The sequence below is a fragment of the Rhipicephalus sanguineus genome, chromosome 9 (genome assembly GCF_013339695.2).
Source record: "Rhipicephalus sanguineus isolate Rsan-2018 chromosome 9, BIME_Rsan_1.4, whole genome shotgun sequence".
NCBI lineage: Eukaryota > Metazoa > Arthropoda > Arachnida > Ixodida > Ixodidae > Rhipicephalus > Rhipicephalus sanguineus.
Window position 1 is genome coordinate 31709891 of NC_051184.2, and position 27065 is coordinate 31736955.

At 45.4% G+C, this 27065-nt stretch overlaps 1 protein-coding gene across 4 annotated transcripts in view; it reads left to right on the forward strand.

The window, feature by feature from the left end:
• Positions 1 to 27065, forward strand: part of LOC119405433 (mucin-19-like) — a 117164-nt gene that overhangs the window by 34871 nt on the left and 55228 nt on the right. The window contains exon 1 of one of the 4 annotated variants that reach the window (XM_049419117.1): positions 12186 to 12307. The exons of the other annotated variants lie outside the window; for them this stretch is intronic. Coding sequence (XP_049275074.1) covers positions 12218 to 12307 — 90 coding nt within the window. The 5' untranslated portion in view covers positions 12186 to 12217. Of the gene's footprint in view, positions 1 to 12185; positions 12308 to 27065 lie in introns of those variants that run through there. 4 annotated transcript variants of the gene reach the window in all.

The window sequence follows — 27065 nt, forward strand, 5'->3', positions numbered from 1 at the left end:
TTGCGGTGGGGCTGGCTTGCAGATGATCAGCGACGAAAACTTTAAAATCAAAGTAAAATATTTTATATGTGTTCTCTGACTTCGGTGTGTGGAGAGCGTTAACACTGCATACCAAGGAATCGAATAACGTCCCTTTTATGATGTCTCAAAATCGTGTCAGTACTAATGTGCCCTTGTAATAATGTGCCCTTGTAGGAAGTTCTAAAGTCAGCAGGTGGCACGTTCGTCATGTAGATGCATTATCATAGAGAATCCTCACTTTACCGGTTTGTATCCATATGCATAAGCGGTGAGTAAGTGTTTCGAAGAGCGTGGGAAAGGGCGACCACAGCGGGCACAGCCCGCTGTGGTCGCGGGCTGTGCCACAAAGGAATGCGGAAGTGTGTAGGAATTTCGCCTCGTTGCGTCGTACTTTTTTGCCGCGCTCAATTCGTTAGCAGCAGGGTCAGTCTCTTTCTCTCATAGTGGCAGTTTTATTATTGTCGCCCGGACAGTGGCGGTTCTTGTTGCGCGAGATATTGCAGCGAGATATTGCGTTGCCGAGTTTGCGCCGCCTTCTGCGGCGCACGCGACTGAGTAATAATACAAGTGGTGCTGGCTCGCGCGCGCATTCCAACGGCTCGTAGAACGAGCGCGTGGTGACACATATTACGCCCTCCGTTATTGGTTTACCACGCTTCCTGTTGCGAAAGAGATCTCGTTTGGGACGCGGCTTTTTGCACACTCAGTGCTAGGCACGGATGCAGAGCGGCGGCTGCATTTTCGATGGAGGCGAAAATGTTTGAGGCCCGTGTACTTAGATTTAGGTGCACGTTAAAGAACCCCAGGTGGTCGAAATTTCCGGAGGCCTCCACTACGGCGTCTGTCATAATCATATGGTGGTTTTGGGACGTTAAACCCCAGATATTATATTACGGATGCAGACATGACTTGTTTTTCCTTTATTCCGTTCGGCGAGAATGCGCTTTCAAACCATGAAAAACATAACATACAGAATCAGAATTCAACGATAATCCATTCAACGATAGGCAAGAGACCACGAAATTTCGATCAAAAAAAAAATTGGGAGATCCCATGTACCGTGGGAATCGATGTTATGCGAAGCATGCGGTGGGAAAGTGACTGTGGCGTAATCTTTTACATTGAGCGAAACGTTACGAAATGACGCTAAGGATATGCGAAAATGGTATACGCACAGACATATGCTGAAAAGTCGCACTTGTGTTATATAACCAGTTGCTAACAGTTGCGTAACGATGCCAACAGAAAGGTGGGTATTAACATCACCAGACGCGGTAAGCTGATATGCAGTGCTTATACTTATCGGTTATGATGGAGAACGCATGCGCGTTTCACGAAACTGTACGCATGTGTGGAAGGTGCTCTTGAGAGTTCTGAAGTAGATGGCTGTGAGCGGAATGTCTTTGTTATCGTAAGTGATGCGCACAACGCAGACCTCGCAGATTCCGCTGCTTGTATGTCTGTGTTTCGTCTCTGGTGGCCGGCGAAGTGGAATGCGGTCTACGTTGAAGATGCGCATCGCCGTGCTCTTATATGTGCCCACGCCTCCGCACCTGCAATGAAGTCACTTGCTGTCAACGACACAGTGGGTGAGCGACATGGGTGGCCTGTAGACCACCCATGTTGCTTGCGTTCATCCTGGGTACCTTGGTCAGGACATCCCTGTGTACCTGCTCGTTATTATAGCCAGTTATATTATCGTATGCGGGATGACACAACACGTAGTCCGCAGTGTCAAGGCAACGTGCGTTATAGCGGTCGGCGTCCACATTGCTGTAGTATAGCCGTATGCCATCAGGGAGCTTAGCGGCGGTTTCTTCGCGTGTCACAAAACGACTCTAAATCAACCTGACGTCATACTCTGTCAGCATGAGGCCATCGCCCAGCCTCGTAAGAAATGAAGAGAACACCGCGTCATTCCGGCGGACTACGTGGACGAGTGGATGGCAGTCGAGCGTCTTCCAGAGGAGTTCTGCCTTCAGCTCGCTCACTTGCCTTGCGTTTCAACGCGTATGTTCGCCGTTACTGTGTTCATTGAGACTGTGAACCACCTGTGCATATACCCGCATAACTTTAACTGTGGTATGCGGGTATGTGCCACACGTGACTGATGGAAAGGGTTTCGTGATGCACGCGACAGGCGTTTCGCGTTATTCGTGTCATGACCAGTGAATCACCTGCCCATCACCTGCCCATCAAACTTCATGCATAGCATTTCAAATGTAACTTCACATTGATCATTGTGACAACGCAACCGAAAGGAATACCCTTTCGGGGGTTTTTAAGGAAATAAAAAATGAAATGAATCGTTTTCGTCATATGAAGATCCCCTGCTATGTCAATTTTGGTATATTACACGTTATGGAAACGACCAGGAGAGCGCCCAGACGCATGCGGCAATATAGATAGATAGATAGATAGATAGATAGATAGATAGATAGATAGATAGATAGATAGATAGATAGATAGATAGATAGATAGATAGATAGATAGATAGATAGATAGTGCGCGTCAGGGGCATAGCCAAAGGGGGGTCAACCCCCCCCCCCCCCCGAAATTTTTCAATTTTGCTTGCATATATATACATGCACACATACAAACACACGCACGAACATACATAATGTATGGTTGAACCCCCCCCCCCCCCCGAAAAATTTCTGGCTACGCCCCTGGTGCACGTTAAAGAACACCAGACGGTCAAAATTTCCGAAACCCTACCCTACGGCGTGCCTCACAATCATATGCTGGTTTTGCCACGTAAAAGCCTAGATATTATTATTACGTCCCGTGTTTTTCTGGCTTTTGAATACACGCCGTGACGTCAACAGGGTGATACACGTCGTTAGGGTACATGCCGCTGATCGGACCGCATAAGAAGGATATTCCTTCCGATCTATCTGCTGTCACGCTTCGCCATTTAGTAGCACTCTCAATCTGCCAGTCAGTGCTGACGCAGTGTCCACGTGACGTCAAAAGAAGAAAGCGGCAAGGAACAGACTGCGCCCGTAGGAAGAGAATATAAAACTCACAGGGCCCCTTGTGCACTTACCTAAGACGACTCGAAGGCCAAAGCCATCTTTTCCTTCTCAGTCGATGTATGTAGAGTTACTGTATATGGTTCCTGCGGTAGCATATACAGCAGCTTTAGATGTATTGATCCTGCCCCGCCACCCTCCGAAAGCTTTGTGCACCTAGCGTGGTTTTGCACTGCCTTCAGGATCGGAGGCACCTCATCTGGTTTTGCACTGCCTCCGTGATTGGCCCACTTTTGACCAAGCTACGATGTCATGTGATGACGCATCATGGGACGTCACGCAAGAATTAGTGACGTCGTGATGACTTCATAGACTTTAGCGATCTGTGACGTCATGATGACAGTAAGGTAAAAAGTTGGGCGAGTTGGTGTTGGTTCATGATAAACGGAAGGGCGCGATAATACGGTACACAAAGAAGAAGCGCGTCGTCCCGTGTCCATCTTCTTCTTTGTGTACCGTATTATCGCGCCCTTCCGTTTGTCATGATGACGTCATATGCTGACGTCATTACGTGATGATGATTTTTGCATCACTCGCCTTGTGCCCGATGCCGCGGGACGCCGACGCAGACGGTCAATTTTCGTGTTTTATGAGGCATCTAAGGCTTTCGCCTTAATAAGTGTTCGGATTTTACGTCCGAGAACTGCGATATGATAATGAGGAACGCCGTAGTGAAGAGCTGCGGAAATTTATGACCATCTGGTGTTCTTGAACGCGCACCTATATCTAAGTACACAGAGCTCCAGCAGTTCGCGTCCATCGAAATGCGGCCGCCTAGACCGGGATTCAATCCCGTGACCTTCGGGTCAGCAGTTGAGCGCCATGACCATTAGACCACCGTGGCGGGTAGAAGTTAACGCAAGAAATAAACAGCTATCTCGCCTTCAAGCTCAATGTGGTGCAGGGATGCTTCAACCTCTTCACTAACAAAAAATTATAAGAAAAACCTGGTCAAAACAAAAAAAAAAAGGATGCAATTTGAAAAGTATTATTTCAAATATTGGTTTCACAAGTTCAAAGAAAAAGAAACACTGCAACAAAAATTTCACTTCAGAGGGTAAAACTGGGTGTCAACAAGCGGTGGCATTAGTAGCGAACATGGTTAAAAAAAAACAACATACGTAGCTTAGGATGATGTTAAGGTGGCGATGACCACTTTTGAAACTCTGGGGTTATTACGTGTGAAAACTACAATCAGATTACGAGGCGTGATTTACTATCAAAACAGCCGCTGTTACAACGCAGGCAGGCTTGGTGGCCCATGAAAAACGCACAGCGGTTCGCCGTGCCACCCTAGGCTAGCCAGGTCCTGAGTAGCTCAGGTTAGCTCGTGTAGCTCGTGTAACATGACCTAGTTTTGACTTTATTGATCAAATACGATTGGGTGCACTATAATCAAAGGAAAGACTCAATACAGCAAATTTGACAACTCTTGCCGCGACACAACTTTCCTAATTAGGGATAATACCTGGAAATTTGCAATGTCACCATACCCATCAGTTGCTAATGCATTTGGCGCGAAATTCAAAGAAATGCTTAGACTCAGTTTCCTTCCTCACAATGATCGGTCTCTTTCCCAGAAAGTATTATAGATTCCGGGAAGTGCAATAGTCCAAGCATACCTATTTGATTCTTCATGTTTAGTGTACCTTAAGACACTTAAAACTTTGTTTTCAATTTCTTGATCGATTTTTATGGCACTTGCTAAGCTGCAACTGCAACTGTTTTTTAAGTATAATGAGTTGTTTTTAAGATATAACATATTTCAATTTGCCTTTCGGGGAGCGAGATTTTTCGTAAAATGAGACAGCTACAAAGTAAATCAGCATATCGCGATAATCTGGAATCAGAACTGTGTGCAGTTAAAAAATGGATGCCCTAAACCCATTTAAACAAAAGTTGTGATATGTGCAACATTTGTGAGTGAAATTCTAGTTTGACATCGACTCACTCGCAGTTGTCCAAAATACCATAACTTTTATTCAAATATGTTTAGTGAATCTATTTAATTCTAATGCATACAGTTCTCACTCCATATTTTTGCGATATGCTGGTTTACTTTGTAACACACTTCTTTTACGAAAAATCTTGCTTCCCAAAAGACATGAAATATTTTACATCTTAAAAACTACACATTATACTAGAAAAATAATTGCATATTCGAAACCTGCGCTCAAGTATACGCAAACTCAGCGAGGTTCATCAAAATCAATCAAGCATTAAAACAGAATTTAAGAGAAGTGCCCTTAGTCTAAGTCCACTCGGAATGACACGCAACGCTTGTACATTGACAAACATGCACACTGCTGCTCCGTACAATATTTACGAACGTGAACCTCACTTTTGTATTACTGGAGAACGATACCACGTACCCGTTTTAAAGCTTGCAAATTCGTGCAGGCGAGACAACGAGTGTAGATAGGAAGCACTACGATTTGCACACCAACCATGCAGTTTTTGAAATTTGAAGAGAAGGTACGGCAGTAAGTAATTTCGTATGCAGGGACAGATCGCCTGACGATGTATACAGGTTTAATGAGTGCACCCACTACGCTCGTTATGAATTGTCACTGAACGCGCCTGCATACCACTGTGTTTTCTTCCACATCGCTCCATCCAGCTTACAATGTTGGTGCCACCCGCAAGAGAAGCCGGCGAACTAATAGCATAACTATTATAATTAACTAAAAACAGAAAAGAAAAGCGTGGCACAAAGGTACTAAATAAAGAAAATGACGATCTATTGAGGTAGGGTGTAGTCTGGATACGCCTAACCGAACTTTAGTTCTCTACTGGTTGGTATACACTTTCGAGTGGTTTAACAATCCGGCGACGCTGGGTTTTAGAACGTATAAGGCTACAGTGACAAAAAAAAAAAGAAAAGAAAAAAAGAAAGGGTTCTGCAAAAGGAGAGATTAACCGAACAAGTTACACGTTATTGCTTTCGGGTAAAATTTTTAAAGACCTTGCCACAAATTGAAAACACCGAAGCGCAACGCATAATTTATTCTACCAAACTCTACTTTTCTAAAGTACATTGCAGCTGTATGGTCGTTGGAGCTCACCAACTTTCTGTTCTTGCTATGTATTTTTCGGTCCTTTTCACGGGAGCAGTCCACACGCAGTTAATCGTCCGCAGCCGGCTGGAAGATGGATAGCGGTGTTTTTTAATACCTGCGTTTTTTTTGTCTTCTCTTCTAAATGACGCCCGCTCCAGTGGTACCCCATTACAGTAATTGGTCGCCACCGTCAGGATGAAACAATATAGCAATAGCACCGAAGACAGGTTTTAGAGAAGAGCGGAAGGGGGGGGGGGCATGAAAAGCAATAAAACAACGTTTCGCGGCGCTTTCGTCGTTTACAGAGCGTGTCGTGTTAGATGAAGAAAATATCAACAAAAAAAAGTCGGAGACGGATCTGAAGGACTCTAACTCCGCTTTATGAGATAAATAGAAAAAAACAACACACATAAACCTGTGTTTCAGTTATAACGCAATTACTTTGTAGAGGCGACCTGAGGTGAGTAGTGCTAGATTATGGTTAGGTCGTCGTTGTCGCTGTGTGTTGTCACAGTTCAGCGCTGCTGTACTGGAGCCAATGTTGCTAGTACAGTTCGAGAATTTCGTTAGGTGAATCTTAGGACGCGTTTTGTTGTTGTTGTAGCTCGAAAAAAAAAGATTAAAAGACACCATAACACGCACCAATAAAAAATCAGCCTGTGTTTGTTTCGATATTTCGACTTGGATACGGTAGCATGTGTTTATTTCAATATTCCGACTTAGATATTGGAGATATCTACCACGATATATCAATGAATGAAACAATTTTTAATAACCATTAAAATTATAAGGCCATCGTACTATACTAATTAAAAGACAATCTCTGCTCGACACTGAATATGTTCGTTTGTTAATGAACAAATTTAAACACATAAGGATGCTGTTTACATATCAAACGCAATTTATGAACCGAAGCAATGAAATAAATCGATTAATCAATCAACTGACAGCGGTAGGCATTGGAGCTGGCTGCAGGTCTTTGTTGAACCTTTTGGTTTGCCACACAAATTACCTGTAGCGTACTGCTGCATCCATGCAAGATCAAAGAGAACAAACAAACAAACAAACAAACAAACAAACAAACAAACAAACAAACAAACAAACAAACAAACAAACAAACAAACAAACAAACAAACTTTTGTACGTTACTCTTTTTTATATGAATAGAAAGTTGAGTACTTCGGAACGTTTGTATTCATCCTTTTCCGGCACGTGCATACCTGCGTTCTAGATTCAGGTGTGCTTTTCTGCCTTATCATTGGGCCCAATACGACTTTTTTTATCATTGGTCCAAATAGTGGACGTCTTGCCATATCGCATACGTGAAAAAAGAAGAAAACAGAAAATTGGAGGTGACCCTAATCCTAGACTTACTTGCCTGGTAGTGGCGCCCGTACGCCAGCGTTCGTGTTCTCTGGTGTATCCTTTGGGTTAACACTGTAGTGTTTCGTTGCACTGCCTGAAGCTGATCCCGGAGGCCACGCAGAAAGAAGCGCGCGGTACAGATCTGCTCCACGCGGTGGCGCAACGATCCGAGCTGCTCAGAAGAATACCATCCGCTCCTTCAGTGAACTCATTCAAATAATTTTCAGTAGTTATCCTGACAATTATTCGGCCTCACGTTTAATTAAACTCATGCTCCGATATCACACGCATCCAATATAGCTCTGAGCTTGAAGAAGAGCCACCGATTATCAATAATAATTGTAGAGATTTAACGTCCAAAAACCATGATATTATTACGAGGGACGCCGTAGTGGAGGGTCCCGGAAATTGCGACCACCTGGGGTTCTTTAAGGTGCACCTAAATCTAAGTACACGAGCCTCAAACATTTTCGCCTCCATCGACAATGCAGCCGCAGCGGCCGGGATTCGATCCCGCGACCTTCGGGTCAGCAGTCGAGCACATTAACCACTAGAACACCGTGGCGATTTCGTACCAGTTTTATTTTTTAAAGCACGTTGGAAAGCAAGTAAGTGCGCGACCGGAAATGCTTAGAGGAGGAAAAAGAGTGTTACTCATTATTATTATTATTATTATTATTATTATATTATTATTATTATTATTATTATTATTATTATTATTATTATTATTATTATTATTATTATTATTATTATTCGATTTGCATACACTGATACCCAAGGACACAGGTGCCACTGAAAAGAACTCAACCGGGCCTTGAGTTAACCAGTGTTCGGCGCGCAGAGATAGGGACAACCATTACGCGAACACATCGTCTACGCCTCCGCTTGTTTACTCCATGAAAAAATACGAATAAATTCTGACAGATGAACCAAAAACAGACGCCGTTTTCACTCTCGTTTAGATTCGGTCGATGCCACCTTGAGGGCTAGCAAAACACGCCTCGCGTACTCGCAATTAGAAAGAAACACGCGCTCGTGGAACAAGCTGGGCAACGAACCAGACAAAAAAAAAAAACGCAAAATCCAAAACGCACCGCCCTCAACGCACGTCCCCTTTTTACCTGCCCCGCCACTGGGTTGTTTGTCACCGGTTCACCAAGCACCGCCGCAAGCAAGTTTTTTTTTTGTCTTTTTTTCTTTTGCTGGCCTTTTTTTGGAGGGGTAAGCTCTGTAGCAATGCTGCGGAGTGGGCAGCGAAGCCTGACCTACAGGGGGAGTACTGCGGCGGAAAAGAAAGAAAGAAAAAAAGATAGAAGATGTGGAACGGGAATAAACTGGAGTGGAGGGAAAGGAAAGAGGGGGGGGGGGTGGCTTGCCTCCTTTTTTGTTTGTTTGTAGGGAGAAAAGGACAGTTAGGGAAGCGGGCTTTCCGGGCACGGGGTGTAGAGTCGCGGCCCGGGTTCAGTCACGGAGTGCCAACGTACACGTGCTGACCGCAATTGTGCGCGTTCGCGAAAAGTCTTTGGCCCTTTCTATGTGCGATTTAGTGTGACGTGTGTGCGGGTGTTTTGGCGTGGCAGATTGACGTGTGTCTCGGGTTTCCAGTGAGGGTGGGTCGGTCGGTCTCCGGGAATTTTTTTTGGTTTGTCGGTTTTATAGAAGCAAGTTTTGTGTGCTCTAGCTTCCGGTCTGAGCGTCGTCGCTACTGCGGGGTTTACGCAAACAAGCGGATTACCTGGACTTCCGGTTTGGTATATCACTGTCGATTTTACTCTTTATCACTTCCGCTATCCGCAACGCTATGATTCAACGCCGTATAAGCACTCAGGCTCCCTCTGAGCGCGCGTGATTTCGGTGTAAATACGATTCTAAACGAGCATACAGATAGATAGGGAGATAGACGATCAGAAAGATAAGCGTTACTCTTGCAATCCCTTTCATATAGCTTTTTGGTTACAGTTGCTTGTCGTTATCTGTTGTTTTGACGCTGAGAAATCGCAACGCGCCTGCGTAATCAAAATGATGCAATCTTTTTGTTCACGCTACTTTTTGTAGCGACACACACTTTTTTTCGTAAGGCCGTCGCAACGCTGTTGAAGCAGCGCGGAATTACAAGTCCAAATTTCCGTCTTTACTTTCTTAATCTCCCTGGCCTGATTGCTTACCATTTCCTGCGTTTCCTACCCAGGCCTCCCCTATAATTGCAAGCTCGTGTCGCATTCCTCGAAGCGAGCTTCCTTCATCACAAGCTTGCGCGTTTGCTTATTGTTCATTTGGTCTTGTTCCGCGAGCCTGAAGCTCGCCTTCTCAGATTGTGCGCAAATTTTTGTCTGTTCACAACCCCAGAGTCCGAGGAACGCGTTGCTTCCGGTTCGAATACTGCATCCGCTTCCGGTTTCTGTCTTTTAGTTAGTGGAAGTCAGCCGACCTTCCTCATTTCCGGCTTCTCTTTTACTCTTCTTCATTTTCACGTTATCTCGGTCGCTTCGCTCGCAAACGAACGCTAACAATCAAAGAAAACCAGTCTAGCTTCCTCACTAGCGCGTGCTCCCATAACGGAAGTAATAGCGATTGGTTATACGAGAATCCCTTTTTTTTACTTCCTTCTTCGTCTTCCGGTCAGATATCGCGACGATAGCCTTTATATCCGGTTCCAGCAGCGTCGAAGGGAAGAAGCCTTCTCTTTGTCATCGGTGGCCTAAATTGGACGCTTCCGGTTCCCAGCTTGAACCTCTTCCAACTTCCTCTCTTGTTAGTATCTTTCTGTTTTTCCGCTTCCGGTCTTTCTCGCTATCTTCTTCCGGGATCCGGCCGTGGACTCGAAGAGGGCGCCGAAGGCCAGTGAAAACATTTCTTTGCGCAAACAACTCCCACTGGTCTAGAGAGAACAGGGCGAGCCTGCCGTCACGTAGAAAACAGTAAAAAAAAAAGGCAAAATAATGCTGGGTTTCACGGACAGAAGCAGCGGAGGCCAAAGCGTTCGAATGGCGGGCAGTATTTGCTCGCGCTTCGTCGTCCTCGTCTCCACTGCCTCCGGTATGGCGAGCTCAAATATTGGCCTAGCACTCCAGTGAAATTTTTTTTCCTGGCCCCGTACAAGAGTTGCGTTCGAACAGCGTCGATATAACGCCAAAGAGAAGTCAGAGAAGAAGTTCCCAGAGCTTGACGATAGATTTCGCTTTCTCGCTGCATTATTCAGTACTCCGCGAGCACTCTTACGAAAGAAGCGCCGCATGTAAACCCCGTCCCCGGGCCTCTCCCCTCCCCACACGTTCCACGCCTTCAACTTCACCTCCTACGCAATAATAAATTTGTTTCCAGCCTTACTGAAACTGTGTCAAAACGCTGGCCGGAAGGAATGTCCATAGAAGTTCGACGCCGTTACAAATATCCGCAGATCGCTTCTCGGTATTTGTTAAACCAACGACGGAGTTAAATTTCGATGTATCGCTGTAAGTTGGCGGAGAAGATCTTCGAACAGGGAGTTCTTTAAGACAGAGAAAGGGTCGTGACAACCAGAAAAGGGATAGATTTGGCGACCGTCTCGCAATGACGTCATAGGTCGTGGCCTAGCATTAGGATGAGAAAGTGAGAAAGAGTGAGACAGATGAAACGTGAAGATGTCTTAGATCGATTGTGGAGATAGAGACCGCTCAAGAGTTCTTGTTGCGATCGCGTTTGTTCCGTAAACCGCTGAAAAAAAAAAGCGTATTAGGGAAGCTTATCCTCGAAGCACGGTAAATCGGTATTTCGCGAGAGTATCTTCGGTTCAAGCGAGCTCATTTTTCTTTGTTACTCAGCGTGAGCTCAAAAGGCCGCCCAAGATGCCGACGGCCTCACACAAACCGATATAAGGAATTTAACAATATCCCCGAGACCGAATTCACTCGGAGGCTTTCGAGAGCGGAGCAAGGCGGGATCATAGGAGAGTCTTGCTCTTAGATGAGAAGAAAGGATCGGTAGAAAAACGCGGGAAGATTGTAAGTGAGCGATTTTCAGCGCAAAGCCCCGCCAAAGAGGAACCGTTAGCGGCATGGACAAAAGTGATAGCTTCTTGTTTTTTTGTCGTGAAAGAATCGACCGCGGTTGAAATTTTAAAAGCGTCGGTAGACTCACTGCTTTAGAGTTCGTAAAATCCCACGTTTCGCTGCGCTGTCGCCTCCCATTTTGAATGATTCAAGGACCAGCACACTAAACGACAAAACATACCGAAGAAGACGCACACGGCGCAACCGGCAGGCCCAGTTATCCGCGCTCCCTTTTGAAGATTTGAACCACTTCGCTCCGTGCTCTTAGGCCTACACTACCGTTGACCTTTATCTCTGTTTGGGACTGAAAGCGGTTACGCCCGCGATATTTCTTTCAAAGACGCTGCGGCATTTTCACGAGGACAGCTGAACTGTTATTTCAGTGCTTCGTGCTACGCAAGCATATATGGCTATCCTTGTAAACTGATCCCGAGTTCTGTGTTTAAATGAGCTGAGTTCCCCAAGAACCGAAAGGTCCAGTGAACTTGTGAGAAGACGTGTAAGAACTGCACTCCCCACTTTGTACTTCGATTGTGTTGACACGTGACCGTGGTCTTAAGTGTCAGCAAGAAATACGTATACCTTGACGCGCGCCACAGGTGGCAATGTGAAGTGTGTTGTGACGAGCGCGCTGGCACGGATTACAACGAGGGTGACGTGATGTGGTGTTCCCCGCAAGGTCACCTTGGTCACCGCTGAGTGGTCAGCGATGAAACCGAAGAACAATTACGCTTCGTCTACGAAAATACCCTCAAAGTCCGTCATACTGGGAGAACTTCCCATTGCCTTCGTGAGCATAGTAAGTTCTTTCGTTTCTGAGTCATCCTGATAATTGTTTTCTGGTTCCGTCGTTAGTTAGTGGGCTCTCTGAAACGGCTCGAAGCGACCTTCTTCTACATCATAAAATTGTGATGCTCCCCATAAGAAATTTTCAGATAAACTAAATAGGTTGGAAAGAAGGCCACTATCATCAGAAAAATTTGGGTCCGTGGCCAAGAAAACTTTTCAAAATTTCGCTGCGCGCGCATTAGAACAGTTTTTAGAGGAATCAGAAATATTAGAATAATGCTAAATCAGATAAAAATTATTGTTCGCGTAATTAACTAATAAGAAGTAGTTCTGGTCACGCGTTTCCTGTTTATTTTGTACATATCAGCGTTTGTTTCGTGACAGTAGTCATGTCATGTGCGGGAAAGTGCCCAGTGACTGTTGTGTGATCACCTTGATGAATGCTTCTGTAAATTGAGACGTTTCGGGTGCGTGAGCATTTATCATGTGTGAACATCGTTAATGCGTGGACAATTATATTGCACCGGGATTAGGAATGTCAATGTTCATGTGTAAATTTTGTACTGTTTTACTAGGATATTGACAACTTGACGATGCAATCTGTTATGCAAGAAAATAAGAGTAGCCGAAGCCACACCTAGGAACCAATCTCTACTTAAGCACATTTAATAAAAAAAGATGGTATAAAAAACTAGTAGTATTCAATGCTCACGTGGTGATAAAGGTTCCAAACACTTAGGTACGTCATATTTAAATAGATTTAAGATATTGGATAGGGCAGCACTACCTGAACTATATATACACACACGCTCACACTCACACGCGCACGTACACACACACGCGCACAGAGAGAGAGAAAGAGAGGAGAGATACGCGCGATTGGTTCGACACTAATTTACTTTCAGTAGCAGTGTTATAGATTTAATAAAACAAAAACTTAAACCTATGTTCCTCACTCTTGCAGGAGTTGTATTTTTGTTAGTCTAGTAGGCTTCTTTTTATTTTTACTCCAATCGCCGTCTTTGTGCAAAAATCCCGACCCTATCGTTTGCCGCAACCTGGCTAAAAGCGAAACGTGCGATGACTCCTTTATAAGACGGAAAAAGAAAACAAGCACACTGTGCTGCAGGAACGCAGGAGGTAGCTTGGAAAGCGATTACAAAAAGAGGCAGGACTGTGGGGTCATTGACACCCCCCTTTGGGAAGCCCACTGCCATTCGCGCATTTTTTGTCCCTCAGTGTCTTTGTCGATGTGGAACGTGTTGTTTTCTTGTCTTTTTTCTCTGTTACGCTCTTTGGAAATGTCCTTCTTTTTACTACCTTCCTTGGGGATACTGATGAGGCTCGCGAGGCTTCGCGTCACGGCTCGGCCACCGCAGCAGCTCAATCGAAGCCGTGCACGGCAAGATGGAGATCCCTACACAGAAATCACGTGACGCGTGAGTCGTTGGTTTCAGGTCACGTAAGGCGAAGTCACCCCCTCGGGACAACCCCGCAACGTCTAAGACACGTCATAGACAGGAAATAACGAGCTCTTGTTGGTTTTTCGCAATTGTTCTTGAGATGTGTAGAAAGCGAGGGGGAGACATTAAGCATTTGCCTAAGACGACTGGAAGGCGAAAGCCATCTTTTTCTTTCTCCTTCGTTTTCATGTGAGTACTGTGTTTATCAATCTCCCCCAAACGTAACAGCATGACGGTGACGGCTGTGAATAGTTAGATTCAGTTGGACGTCTCGATATATCATAGAACGAGTGTTCGCGCGCCGCCATGCGTGCTCAGAGGCACCGCGAGTCGTACAGTGCGTAGCATTACAACGAACGTTCCAGCAGGTGTTGAGGAAAACGCTAAGTAATGAATCAAGTTTTATTGTATCCATGGGCAGCGCTAAGTATTGGAACACTGCGAGCATACTTTATAACATCTTTAAAGAAGAAGAGTCTGCCCCCCGTCATACGTTCTCTTTTCCATAAATAAGTTACAAAGAAAAAGATACTTTCGAGATAGAAGCGACAGATTTTCTAACGTTCTATTTAAATCATTTTTATTGCTGCGACACAAGAAGAAAAGCGGTTCCCATAGCGTCCAGAAACGAATATATGTATGCAGTAAAGTAAGAAAGGCAATCATCGAGCTTCCGTTTTTAAAGGAATCATCGATGTATAAGCTTGAATAAAAACGTTCTTCCTCGCTCGCGTATTTAAACTAGAAAGCGACGCCAGTCCAGAGCTTCGTAGCCCTGTCGATTCTTCCAAAGCAATGTACGTTTCATATTCGTTTATATCAGCTAAACTGCGAAGAAATACCGCGCAGCACTTCAGAAGCTGAGTGAGACATTAGTTTCGGTTAAGAGCCCCGATACGTAATATTTATGAATTGTGTACGCATCAATTTCGATACATCGACTTGTTGTGAAATCGTATCAATTGATTTTCAAAATATTTCATATGGTATCGTTGTTCATAATGTTAAATTGTATTGCATGATACGATATATGAAACATCGTTTGTTCCCAGTCAAAAACTTCTTTTATAATGTAATGGTTTGCATACGCTGGGATTTGCCCCACGCTAAGACAAGAAAGTAGAATGGAAGACTTATAATTGAAAAAGAATTCATTTTTCTTGTCACACAGAACCAAGAACAACCTACAAATACCATGATCCACCTAAAAGAGGGGTATTACACTTTGAATCTTAACATGATTTGAGGGCAAGAAAAAAATAACTCACTTGGTTGATATTTTCTTATTATGCAAGCTGTAGTCTAATAATCTATGATGTCAATTTTTTCCGTGAGTCAACTGTACTTATTCAAACTTGCTGAGATTATTTATGTGCACACTTGAGTGCTATATTTTCATGTCATATCTTTGTTTGAACCTCGCTGCACTTCCTTTATTTCTCTCTCACTCTCTCTTTCTCCACGCACACACACGCACGAACATGCACATACACACACGCGCACACACACGCACACACACGCGCACATGCACACGCACACACGCACACATGTACACATACACACACGCACACACGCGCACATCCACACACACATGTACGCACACACACGCATTTACACACACGCACGAACACACACAGACACACACACGCACACACGCGCGCATCCACACACGCACGCACGCACGAACACACACAGACACACACACGCATGCGCACATGCACACACACACGCACACACACACACACACACACACACACACACACACACACACACACACACACACACACACACACACACACACACACACACACACACACACACACACACACACACACGCACACACGCACACACACACGCCTCTGCCACCTCACAAGTACCTTTAGCCTGTAGTTAAACTACTTCAGTACGGTTAAAGTTAATTCTTCTGCTGCCATTTCATTGCCTACTAATCTTTCATTCTACTTCATGTATTTCCGGCCAATCTTTCTCTTTATGATAACTATAGTTAATGTAATATCGACTGAACGTTATATCCAGATTCTTGTCCAATCCACCGTAATGAGTGCGCTACAATATTTGTAAAGGCAAAGTTCTGAGGCCCGCTGCGTTCCCGCTTTTCACAAAATTCAATCTCTGCTCCCTCATCGGCGATGCAGCACTCGACTATTTGTACTACGCTCTGAAATGAGCTCTATCCTTTTACTTCTGACTCTTCGTTGAAACTATAGTCGTTTAGATTGACCCGGGGGGCAGACATTTCGATATGTTTGAGTTCTGTCGAAGATGAATGCAGCGGATGCTGTGCAATCGTGAACAAATGAGAATCTGCACCGGAAACTGGTCTTGCGCAAATTTTGCAGCTGAGGCGGGGAAGGTTACAGAGCTCTTCGGATGTTACACGCACGAGGCATATCGCTCAGCGAAAGGAAGAATGACTTATTTTCATTGCAATGCCCTTAAAGGAACGGGCTCGTTTGCCCTGTTCAGGTTTAGTATCCTCCTGCCGTAGGCAAGTTATATTTACGTGCATAAAAACCTATCTGTACGGACTCTATCCGCGGTGATCTATGTGACTACCTTCTGTGTATTGGATTCTACCCTTAGACTCTGCCCATCATTTATACGCCAGATACCGTATGTGCACTCAGAGCTTCTGATTATTTTTTTCTTAATATTTTATTCTTTCTAGTTTTTCTTGTTTTTTCAATACTGATATCATGTTGATTGGATAGCTGGCTATAACGTAGCCTACCTTCCCATGTTTTTACATATATGAGTTCATAAAGTATGCTGCCAACGGCGTAGGAACTTGCAGCTTTGGTTACGCTGCACATTTTTCGAGCTAACAAATGCAAAGAAGCGTGGGCTTGTTCGCGGGTTTCCCTCTTTTTTTCTTTCGCACTTCCTTCGCCGCTTGCGCATTTCATGTGAATCGTTCGCTTCACTATCGACAAGCTCTCGGAATGCGGACTCGACCAAAAGCGCGCACGCACGCACGCACGCACGCACACAAACACACACACACACACACACACACACACACACACACACACACACACACACACACACACACACACACACACACACACACACACACACACACACACACACACACACACACACACACACACACACTGGGAACGCTCCCTCGCGCATAAGTAGATAAGGCAACTCAACCACCGACCCAGTCGCAATCTTCCGCGAAGTGTTTATCTCCGCAGGGACGACGGAGTTCTTCCTGACTTTTTTTTCGCTTCCTTGGCATGGGAGCAATAAAAGGTTCGCACCGGCAACGCTGAATCCGCGGGAAAGAGCATCATCTGTGGGCTTTTCCCGCGGTAGATTGTGCCCCATCCCACGACGCGAAAGCAGAGTGGTCTGCATCCCAGAGGGGCACTCGGAGTGCCTCTGGCTGGGAGAGAGCATAGGAAAGAAACCGGAAACGAATTCAGGAAGAAGTTTCTCACGGAAGTGCGCTAGAGTATATGGAAGTAGATGGCTCGGAATGCATAGCGAATGCCGCCGGTATGCTGCCTACAGTCAGTGTTTTATTGTGCCGTCGTGAACGTAATATGTAGTGGTTGGTAACAGCAGCCAGTATTCCTAGCCTAAAGCTCTCTCTCTCTATTATATCTTTATATATATATATATATATATATATATATATATATATATATATATATATATATATATATATGTATATATATATATATATATATATATATATATATATATATATATATACAGTCGCTGCGTACAGTCGCTCCACAGGGTAACCGGGGATTTCCGTTATGACTAGTATTGGGTGTATTCATGAGCACAATTACACATTCGCCTGATGAAGCTATTCTAGCCCTGGCAACAGCCGGGTTTGGCTCACGGCAAGTGCAGATAGTCCATCAACGGTACGCTCTCTCTCATGAAGATGCCACCCATTGATTCGTTAGGGCGAGACATGGCTGATCTGCAGTAAAACTGAATACAAAGCCTGTGTACCGTACCAAGGCCAACCAGTTGCAGTAGCGTTCTGTTATAGCGAAAATTTCTTTCGGAACCTTCCTGAGTTTTCCTGACCTTGCTGCTGCTGATGCTGCTGTGTTGTCCAATAGGTCTGTGTGTAATCCCGGACTGATACTGACTTCCATGAAGCCTTCTTCCTTTCGCATCGGAATGGCTGACAACCCTCTTTGTGACATCTGTGGTAGCGAACGGACATTACAACACATATTGTGTGACTGTCCTCGCTACAATGTGCAGAGACAATCACTCGCAGTCGCTCTAGCTTGCCTTGGCCAAAGACCAATGACGACAGTAACTACTTTGCAATGTCGTCCTGAGAAGTCATCCCGGGTGAAGGCGACGACGGCATTGATAAAATACTTGAACACAACAGACTTGCACCGATGGTTTCAGACCAATTGCGATATTGTGACTGTGAGGAGTGTGTCTTAGTGCGTGTGTGTGTGCTCCCCCATTTCTTTCTCTCTCTTTCAAAATCCCCTATTCCTTTCCTAAATGCAGGGCAGCAAACCAATTTTTCTAGACTGGTCAACATCCCTGATTTCCCTCTTTCGCTTTCCCGTTTCTTCTTTCCTTCCTGACTGAGAGAGAGAGAGATAAGATTCTTTAATGAAATGCCCGGAGAGGTTAGCCTGGTTTGTCACCTGGCTTGCTACTCCAGGTGTCGGGTGATTATGGTATATACAATGATCACATATACACCATATACACACAAATAGTACATACAGTCACAAACACACATATATACATAAGAATAGTCCTTCACAGGCTTTGGCTGAGCTGAGTGTTCTTCAAAAACGCCAACAGCGCTTTTGTGCTGCGCATCGCACAATTGCTGTCTTGCCACGGGCCGAGAAGGTGCCGCAGCTCCAAGCTCGAGCCGCGTTGCAAATGAAGTGCTTCCTTCAGAATCCGTCGTTCTGCGTCGTAACGGGAACAGTCGCAGAGTACGTGCCTTAGGTCTTCCCGAGTGTTACATGTGGTGCACGTGGGTGAGTCCGACTGCCTGATCTTGTGCTTGAAGTATTTCGTATAGGCAACGTCGAGTCTCAGCCGGTGAATGCAAGTTTCACCTTGTCTGGTTAATCCCTGTGGCATATGAAAGCTACACGTCGGGTCTATTTTGTGCAGCGGTCCGTACTGGTTGTTGGCATCGCTCCATATTGTTCTCTGCAGATTACGCGCGAACGCAGACACCAGAAACGCTGCGTCTTGTCTTGAAAAAGGAATTTCAATTTCCTCAGATGCTGTGTCATGCGCAGCTCTGGCAGCGGAGTCAGCTCGAACATTCCCTTCGATTACTAGTCCTGACTGGTCTATTAATAGAACTTCCGGCACCTCTACCTCACCTAATGTAGTTCAAAATAGAGGTAGTAAGCTAGCTTGACAGGCCTAGGCAGACCTAGGCAGGTCTAGGCGTGATCTTGGCTGGTTGCGTTCAACCTCCACAAGACTGATTGCTTCCACAAGTGAACTACAGACCTCGCGAACGTGAGACCTAAACGAAATCTGACAGAGCGACACAAAGAGAGAAAGAAGCGTAGCGCCGAGAGAGCAACTTCGACATGTTGCGAAACGAAGTTTCGCCGTATGTAGATTTCAACAGGGCACGTTAGATATGCTGCCATTTCTTGTGTTGTTTTTAACATTCATGAACTCCGCGAATGGACGTGTCTTGCGATACAGCATCTGGGAACAGTGTAACGTGGAAACCAGTACAAAGAACAGAAGCAGCAAAAGGTGAACGTTGGTTTAAAAAAGGTTTACTGAAATCATATTTTCAGTTGGATGGAATGCCAACTCTTTGTAGGGCTGGTATACTCACGTGAACTTAGTTAACATCAAGCTGGTCGACAAAAAAAAAAAAAAAACAGGGAAAAAACACTTACAGGGTCTCTTATCATTCGCCTTTGCCTAAGACGGCCCGAAGGTGAAAGCCACCTTCTTTCTCTTCTCAGCTCTGCAATAAGCTTGACTATTCGCGTCCTGCGCGCAGTCTTAGCAAAATGATCTACTACAATAGGGAAGCTTCTCAAACACTGCAGCGCCGTCTGCGCCGAGCGTTGCTAACCGTCTTTGCGGGTCAAACCCGAATACATCAAGAATAGACACTCGGGGATATATAATTGGTTTGGAATTTACGTCCCAAAGCCACAGTATGTGTATGAGAGGCACCTTAGTGGAGGGCTCGGGAAATTTCGACCATTTGTGGTTCTTTAATGTGCAACTAAGTCTAAACACACGGGCCTCCAGCATTTTGCCGCCATCGAAACGCGGCCGCCGCAGCCGGGATTCGATACCGCGACCTTCGGGTCCGTAGTCGAGCGCCATAACGACTACACTACCGCGGCGGGTGGTCAGTTAACATGTGTGCTCACAAGTGGGATCTGTTGTTTTACGGACGTCGCACGTCTCGGGCGTTTCAAATAACTGCAAATTCGACTTGTGATTTCCGGGCACTGGGACAGCGCCGCTAGATGCATTGAGTACAAGGGGATACGTCAATATTAAACATGGTGGCGAGGCTTCGTTGAACACACTGGAGACGCCTTAGGTTAACAGAGCTCAGTTGGCGTTTCATACGACAACAACACAGTGGTGTGACAGTTACGAATACGACGTGACAGTCGCTTACTGCGTGAAACACATGCACGTAAAAAAGCACGTGTTAAGAAAACGAAATTGTAAATTTGATTGTAAATGAGTTGTAAATTTTACAGAAAATGAAACTTCAATCTTGGAAAAACTGAATGCGCAGGATAGCTTTACAGTTCATGATTCGGCAACTTGGAATTTTAATTTACTTTCTCTAAGTCATCACACACAACAACACTGCGTATGGTGCTGCAATAATGTATTTGGAGTGAAGGATGCGTTTAGGAAAATGTCCCCGTACACTTGGATTTGGTTAAATTAAAAAAGGAACGGCCTAAAAATGTAAAACCAAATTTAGGGTTTTCCGCTACGGCCTCCTAACAGTCTTATCTGTAGGTTTGGTATGCTACACCTACAGTGAACCTACGAGTTAAGCAATTGATCTTAGGTGTAGTATAGATGTAGCTTTCGTCCTATACTGAACCTAAAGTTTGGCTTTGGTGTAGTATAGGTGCAGCTTTCGTATGCTACACTTATACAAAACCTAAAATTGTTCTTTGGTGTAGTATAAGTCAGGGGCGTAGCCAGAAATTTTTTTCGGGGGGGGGGGGAGGGGTTCAGCCATACTTTATGTATGTACGTGCGTGCGTTCGTATGTGTGCGTGTATATATACGCAAGCAAAATTGAAAATTTTTCGGGGGGGGGGGGGGAGGGTTGAAACCCCCAGCCACCCCTTGGCTACGCCCCTGGTATAAGTATACCTTTTGTATGCTACACCTATACTGAACCTCCAAGTAAAGTTGGTCTTAAGTGTATAGGCGGTGTAGGTGTAGCTTTCGTATACTACACTATACTGAACCTGAAGTTGGTCTTTGGTGTAGTATAGATGTAGCTTTCGTCTTATACTGAACCTAAAGTTTGGCTTTGATGTAGTATATGTGTAGGTTTCGAATGCTACGCCTATACTGAACCTAAAGTTGACCTTTGGAGTAGTATAGGTGTGAATTTAGTATGCTACACCTATACTGAACCTAAGGTTGGCCTTAGGTGTACTGTAAGTGCAGCTTTCGTATGCTACACTTATACTAAACCTAAAATTGGTCTTTGGTGTAGTATAAGTATACCTTTTGTATGCTACACCTATACTGAACCTCCAAGGGAAGTCGGTCTTGGGTGTAGTACAGGCGTAGCTTTCGTATGCCGCGCCTATACTGGACCTAAAGTTGGTCTTTGGTGTAGTATAGGTGTAGCTTTTGTATACTTCACCTATACTGAGCTTGTTTACAAGGGAAGTTTTCCTACAAAAGGCACCAGTCACGTAATGTTACGCAGAACTTTACACCGTACCGTACGAACGATCCATACGTGGCACCAACCGCGACTGAGCAATAAAGCTCAGTCATGGTAGTATTTCTCAACCGTTACAGCTACACGAGGACACAGATGCGAAGCTTCGCGTGGTGACCGAATATTGCGTCGTACAGCGAAATCGATGTACGCCTGTCACTTTGAACCGCTGCCGAACATGTACTGTGGTGCAGAAATGGGTCAGTTTCGACGCAGATGTCATAGCAACACCGTTGGTACAGGAAGAGAAGAAAGACAAACCATCATAAAAAATTCAGCAACTATAGGGGTAACTTTTTCGCGCAGGCCCCTTTTAACAGGAAAATGCTTTTACCTGGACGCCACTGGGGCTGTCGTTAGGAATCTTTTTTTCGTTATGTACCACCGCATTTCGCGTCAAAGGCCGTTAATACCCACACACGGACGTTATAGCAGAAGCCCGAAGATGAAAAAATGCGGGAAACTCCGGAACAATAGGCGTGGAAATCGATAAATGTCGCGTGCACGACAATGCGTTTTTTTATGTCGAGGGATTGCAGTTTGCTATATTTTGTCATGCGCGGAAAGTGAAGCAGCGAAAGCTACGGTCAACTTCATAGTCGAGCATTAGCCAAATCTACGTAAGTACAAACCGGCCGCTGTGTTGCACCTAAGAGAGCGAGAGAGCGAGAGAGAGAGAGAGAGAGAGAGAGAGAGAAAGAGAGATCAGAGCAAGAGAGCACTTTATTGAAAAGCAGCGGCCCAATTCAGAAACGTTCTCTTTCGTTAAGTTAGTTTTCCCACTGGTCAGCGGGCTTCGCTAATGACATGTCTCGAATCGTGAATGGCTGAAATATTCTCTCACGAAAATATTTAGCTAAAACGTTTTTGTGAATACAGGTCGAGAATGGTAAGCCATTACATGCTATTATGGAGTGGATGAGAGGGAGGGGGAAAATGCCCTAGGGGAATGTGGGGAGAAACGTGTAAAGAAATACAATGAAAAAGTGATGAAAATGCAGGCCTCTTAATAGATACTTTAAGCCATGAAGATAGGCAGTTAATGTGACATAATAAAAAAAACTATAAAAGAATCTTCATGCGCGCGCACACCCACACGCTTTCTTGATGTAAGGATCATAGTTCGTAGAGAAAGCCAACGAATTCGAGGAAGGCAAACAAGAAGTCCAATGCTTCGCGCTGTTTCGATTGGAAAGGCCAGGGACCCAACATCTGTGTCAAGTTCGCGGGGCCTTCGAAGTGCCGTGATATACATTGCGGTAGCCTTGAGTCTCAATAGACTAATGCTTCTAGCCCGGATTCTCTTAAAGCAAGTGCTTTTTGCTAGTATTACTTGTGCCGGCCTCATACTTGGCATATAAACCTTATTGAATATTCGTCATAAATGAGAATTGTTAGGACATAATCATCGAAAAGTGTGGCGCATTTACCTACACAGAAATGCATTGTAATAGTACGACTAGCTGCTAATGTCACGCACCGGAAACTCTACGCAAAGCAGCCAACGCTACCCAACGTCGGTCAAGACTACCAAGTCCTGGTGTACGTCTTGTGCCTCTAGTTGCCCGCTTGATGACAATAACGACTTCTTGATGGAATATTATGGACAACTTGTACGAGCGCCTTTCACGAACGTTCGGCTTCCGTTACGCTCTCCAGTGCCATTTGACATTAATCACCGCTTAAAGCACTGCCGTATCGACATGACGACGACAGTGTCAGCTGCCACGGCATATGGACGGACTCACACAGAGTCACAAGAAGCGTTGACAGGCTCCGTTGCCCAAGATGAACTTAGAAAGCAACGCACGATTGGTTTTGTCACCGTTGTACGAGGCGCTGCGCGTGCGTGTTCTTATTTAGAACGAAGCACGCTTCTCTTAGTGAAAAGAATCAGAAAAGAGTGCACATCGGCGCAAACGCCAAGAGGGGACAGAGGAGAGGACACAGAGCGTTGAAAAAGGAGCTTCGACTCTTCAATGAAGTGTGGGACATTCATTAATTCCACTGTTTCCCCGAGAAAAAAATATAAAAAATACTTAATCAATCGACGTGCCGCTTAAAATATTTAATAACGGCGTAACTCAGCGAGAATCTAGGGAATCTTGAACTGTCGTGACAGGGACCAACAAAGGCCGACAGAGGGTGCGTAACTCTGCAGGGCTGACGGCAATTAGCGTTGCCAAAATAACGCTTTCGGGGAGTTTGAACGCTGCGGTTTCGGGATTTAAAATTCGACAGACCTCTCTTTAACATTTAACGTCCATCTTGGCTGCCGTGTACCGCCTTTTTCGCGTCTCCCGGCTCTCCTGCTCACCCTCTCCCCTGCGCCCCGTCCCACTACAAGTACAGACAAACGCGCGCACCATTTTGTCCAGTGCTTTGAAAAGCAGATGAGAAAGACAGCGTCGGAAATTGGTTTCTCAAAGCCCTCGGAGCTGACGTTTGAGAAAGGACGAGGCGCTCATTAAAATTCAGTAAACAAGCGCTTCGCGCAGCGCCGGAGTGGGACATAAGCGCTTCGAGGGCCTGTCAACGCTCTTCACCGCGCGTCATTGTTGTGCTGAAATGAACGGGCTTAACAGCGGCTCTCAGAGTTTTAAATGCTTGGTTCCGGGAAAACGCTGGGCGCTGGCTTTAGAGAGGAATCTGTTTTGATATATTTCTTGAACGTTGCCTCGGATATCATTAAAACTTGAGAGCCCCGGTGGAAAAAATGCGAAGCTGGCAAAAAGGTTGCAGGCAGGACCTGTGAGATGTGCGCGGATATCAAGGCTGTTATGAAATTTGTGCGCATCCTGCGCTTTTGTTGGAGAGCGTACATATCTGTCTAAATCTTGGGGATTGTAAGGCTTCAGACAACCTTACGGCTTTATTCGTTACACGATATATCGCTGAATTTCGAAAAAATCATAATTTTCGATACAGTGCATTGAAGTCAGTCTCTACGCACGCGTACATTAATTGCGATTGGTTTCATTTTTAACGGAGAAACGTTTTGTTTTGCATAAACAACTTCCAGCCATGGCTGCGATTGGCGCTGACTAACACTCCTACGTTTAAATCAACATATATACCCCAAAAAGTGGACGGGAGGGTGACCGCCGCCGTAGCTCAGTGGTAGAGCATCGGACGCGTTATTCGAAGGTCGCAGGTTCGGTCCCTGCCGGCGGCAAGTCATCTTTTCGTCCACTTTACTTTCTTCACATTTATGTTCTAAATACTACAGATAACACCCCCTATACTTTCCTTGGCGTTATTGTCTGTTAGTTCTCATTAATATTGTGTCTAACAAAGATAAACGAGCCCTTAGAAAATCATCTCCCTTCCTTCATTCATAGCGAGGGTCTCGTCCTGGCAGACTTAATGCCTTCAGGTAGTATGCGAGGGATTATTGGGCAGCTGCCAGCTCGTAAAAAGATCACGTGCTACGTGACGCCACCAGGCAAAAAAAGAGTGTTCTACACTCGCCGCCATGGCTGCGATTGGCGCTGACTAACACTCCTACGTTTAAATCAACATATATAACCCAAAAAGTGACGGGAGGGTGACCGCCGCCGTAGCTCAGTGGTAGAGCATCGGACGCGTTATTCGAAGGTCGCAGGTTCGGTCCCTGCCGGCGGCAAGTCATCTTTTCGTCCACTTTACTTTCTTCACATTTATGTTCTAAATACTACAGATAACACCCCCTATACTTTCCTTGGCGTTATTGTCAGTTAGTTCTCATTAATATTGTGTCTAACAAAGATAAACGAGCCCTTAGAAAATCATCTCCCTTCCTTCCACGAAACGCGAAGCTTCTTGAAGTCAGAACAACGAAGTCTGGGGCAAATAACCCGCAGTGTACCTGCATGCGTGATCACTGTACACACCACAATCATTACCCAACATTCGTAGTTGCAAGCATCAACCAGACTTCAATCAATCAATCAATCAATCAATCAATCAATCAATCATTCAATCAGAGGAACTTTTCTTTCTCCACGAGAAATATGGGGGAACGGATGTCAATTATGCTCCTATCTCGCTCATTCTTTTTCTTTATCTCAATGCGTTGGTGTTGAACCGCAACATATGCATATGCTGCAGAAACTAGTGTCAGAGCTCCCTCTATGTAATTCGGCAAAAACGTTCTGGGCGTCGCAAACACTAATGGGCAGCGGAGCTGAGGGAAAGCCTCAGCGACGAAAGTCCTACGCCGCTTTAATGTACTTGACTGTCTCCTTTCATCCTTACCCTCACCCTTTCCCGTTCACCTCCCTCCTCCACCCCCTCGCCTCACTCATTCCTTGCCTTGACACTCTATTTCTATGCTATGGTTTACTCTCTCTCACCTCCTAACCCTCACCCACGCTTCTCTTTCGCAACTCTGCTATGCTATGCGCTCCCCCTCGCTATGCGCCTCCTCCCGGCTTGGGTATGCTGCGAACGATATCGCTGTGGACGGACATAGTTCGACTATAACAGCTCCCTCTGCAGTAAAAGCCTTACGGTTCAAACACACGCTGACAAACCTAACGTCGGGAGTGCTGCACGGAATTACCGAGAACAAGAATCTCGTCATCCTGAACGTTTCAACGTTGGCCTCGTGTCCTTTCGAGCGCACACTCTAGCTTCGAGCTGTAAAACCTTCAGCCGGCGACGAAAGCGGTTTTGCGGCCGTAAAGTAGGCGATGTGATGAGGGACATCATTTGTGCAGACACGCGTCGTACGGACAGTTCGTTGAAGTTGGGCAATGCGTGTCGCACTTCCTTGAGAGCCTGCCCCAAGGGCATATAAGTTCTTTCGTGCACGCGCTCGCAATGTCTTGTGACGGGGCCCCCACCGCGGAGTATTGATCGAGGTCTAGTGAAGGTCCTCACTTTGATGCCTGTAATCGTATCGACTCTCCTGGGGATAACGATATAATAGTGCACGTGTATCACGCTTGACCTCGGGAGTTTATGCTTGTGAATATAACCATTATCGTCATCACTACCACCCTCATTATCGTAGTTATTTGGATTTTACGTCTCAAAACCACGGTATGATTATGAGAGACGCCGCAGTGGAGGGATCAGCAAATTTAGACCTCCTGGGTGTTCTTCAACGTGCACCTAAATCTAAACAAACCTGCCTCTAGGAATTTGCATCTATTGAAATGCGGCCGCCGCGGCTGGAATTCGATCCCGCGACCTTCGGTTCAGCATTCAACCACCACAACCACTAGACCACCGAGTCGTGTCATCATACTCATCATCATCAGTATATTTTATGTCCACGGCAGAATTAAGGCCTCTCGCAATGACCTCCAATTAGCCCCATCTTGTGGGAGTCGATTCCATTTTGCCTGTTCAAATTT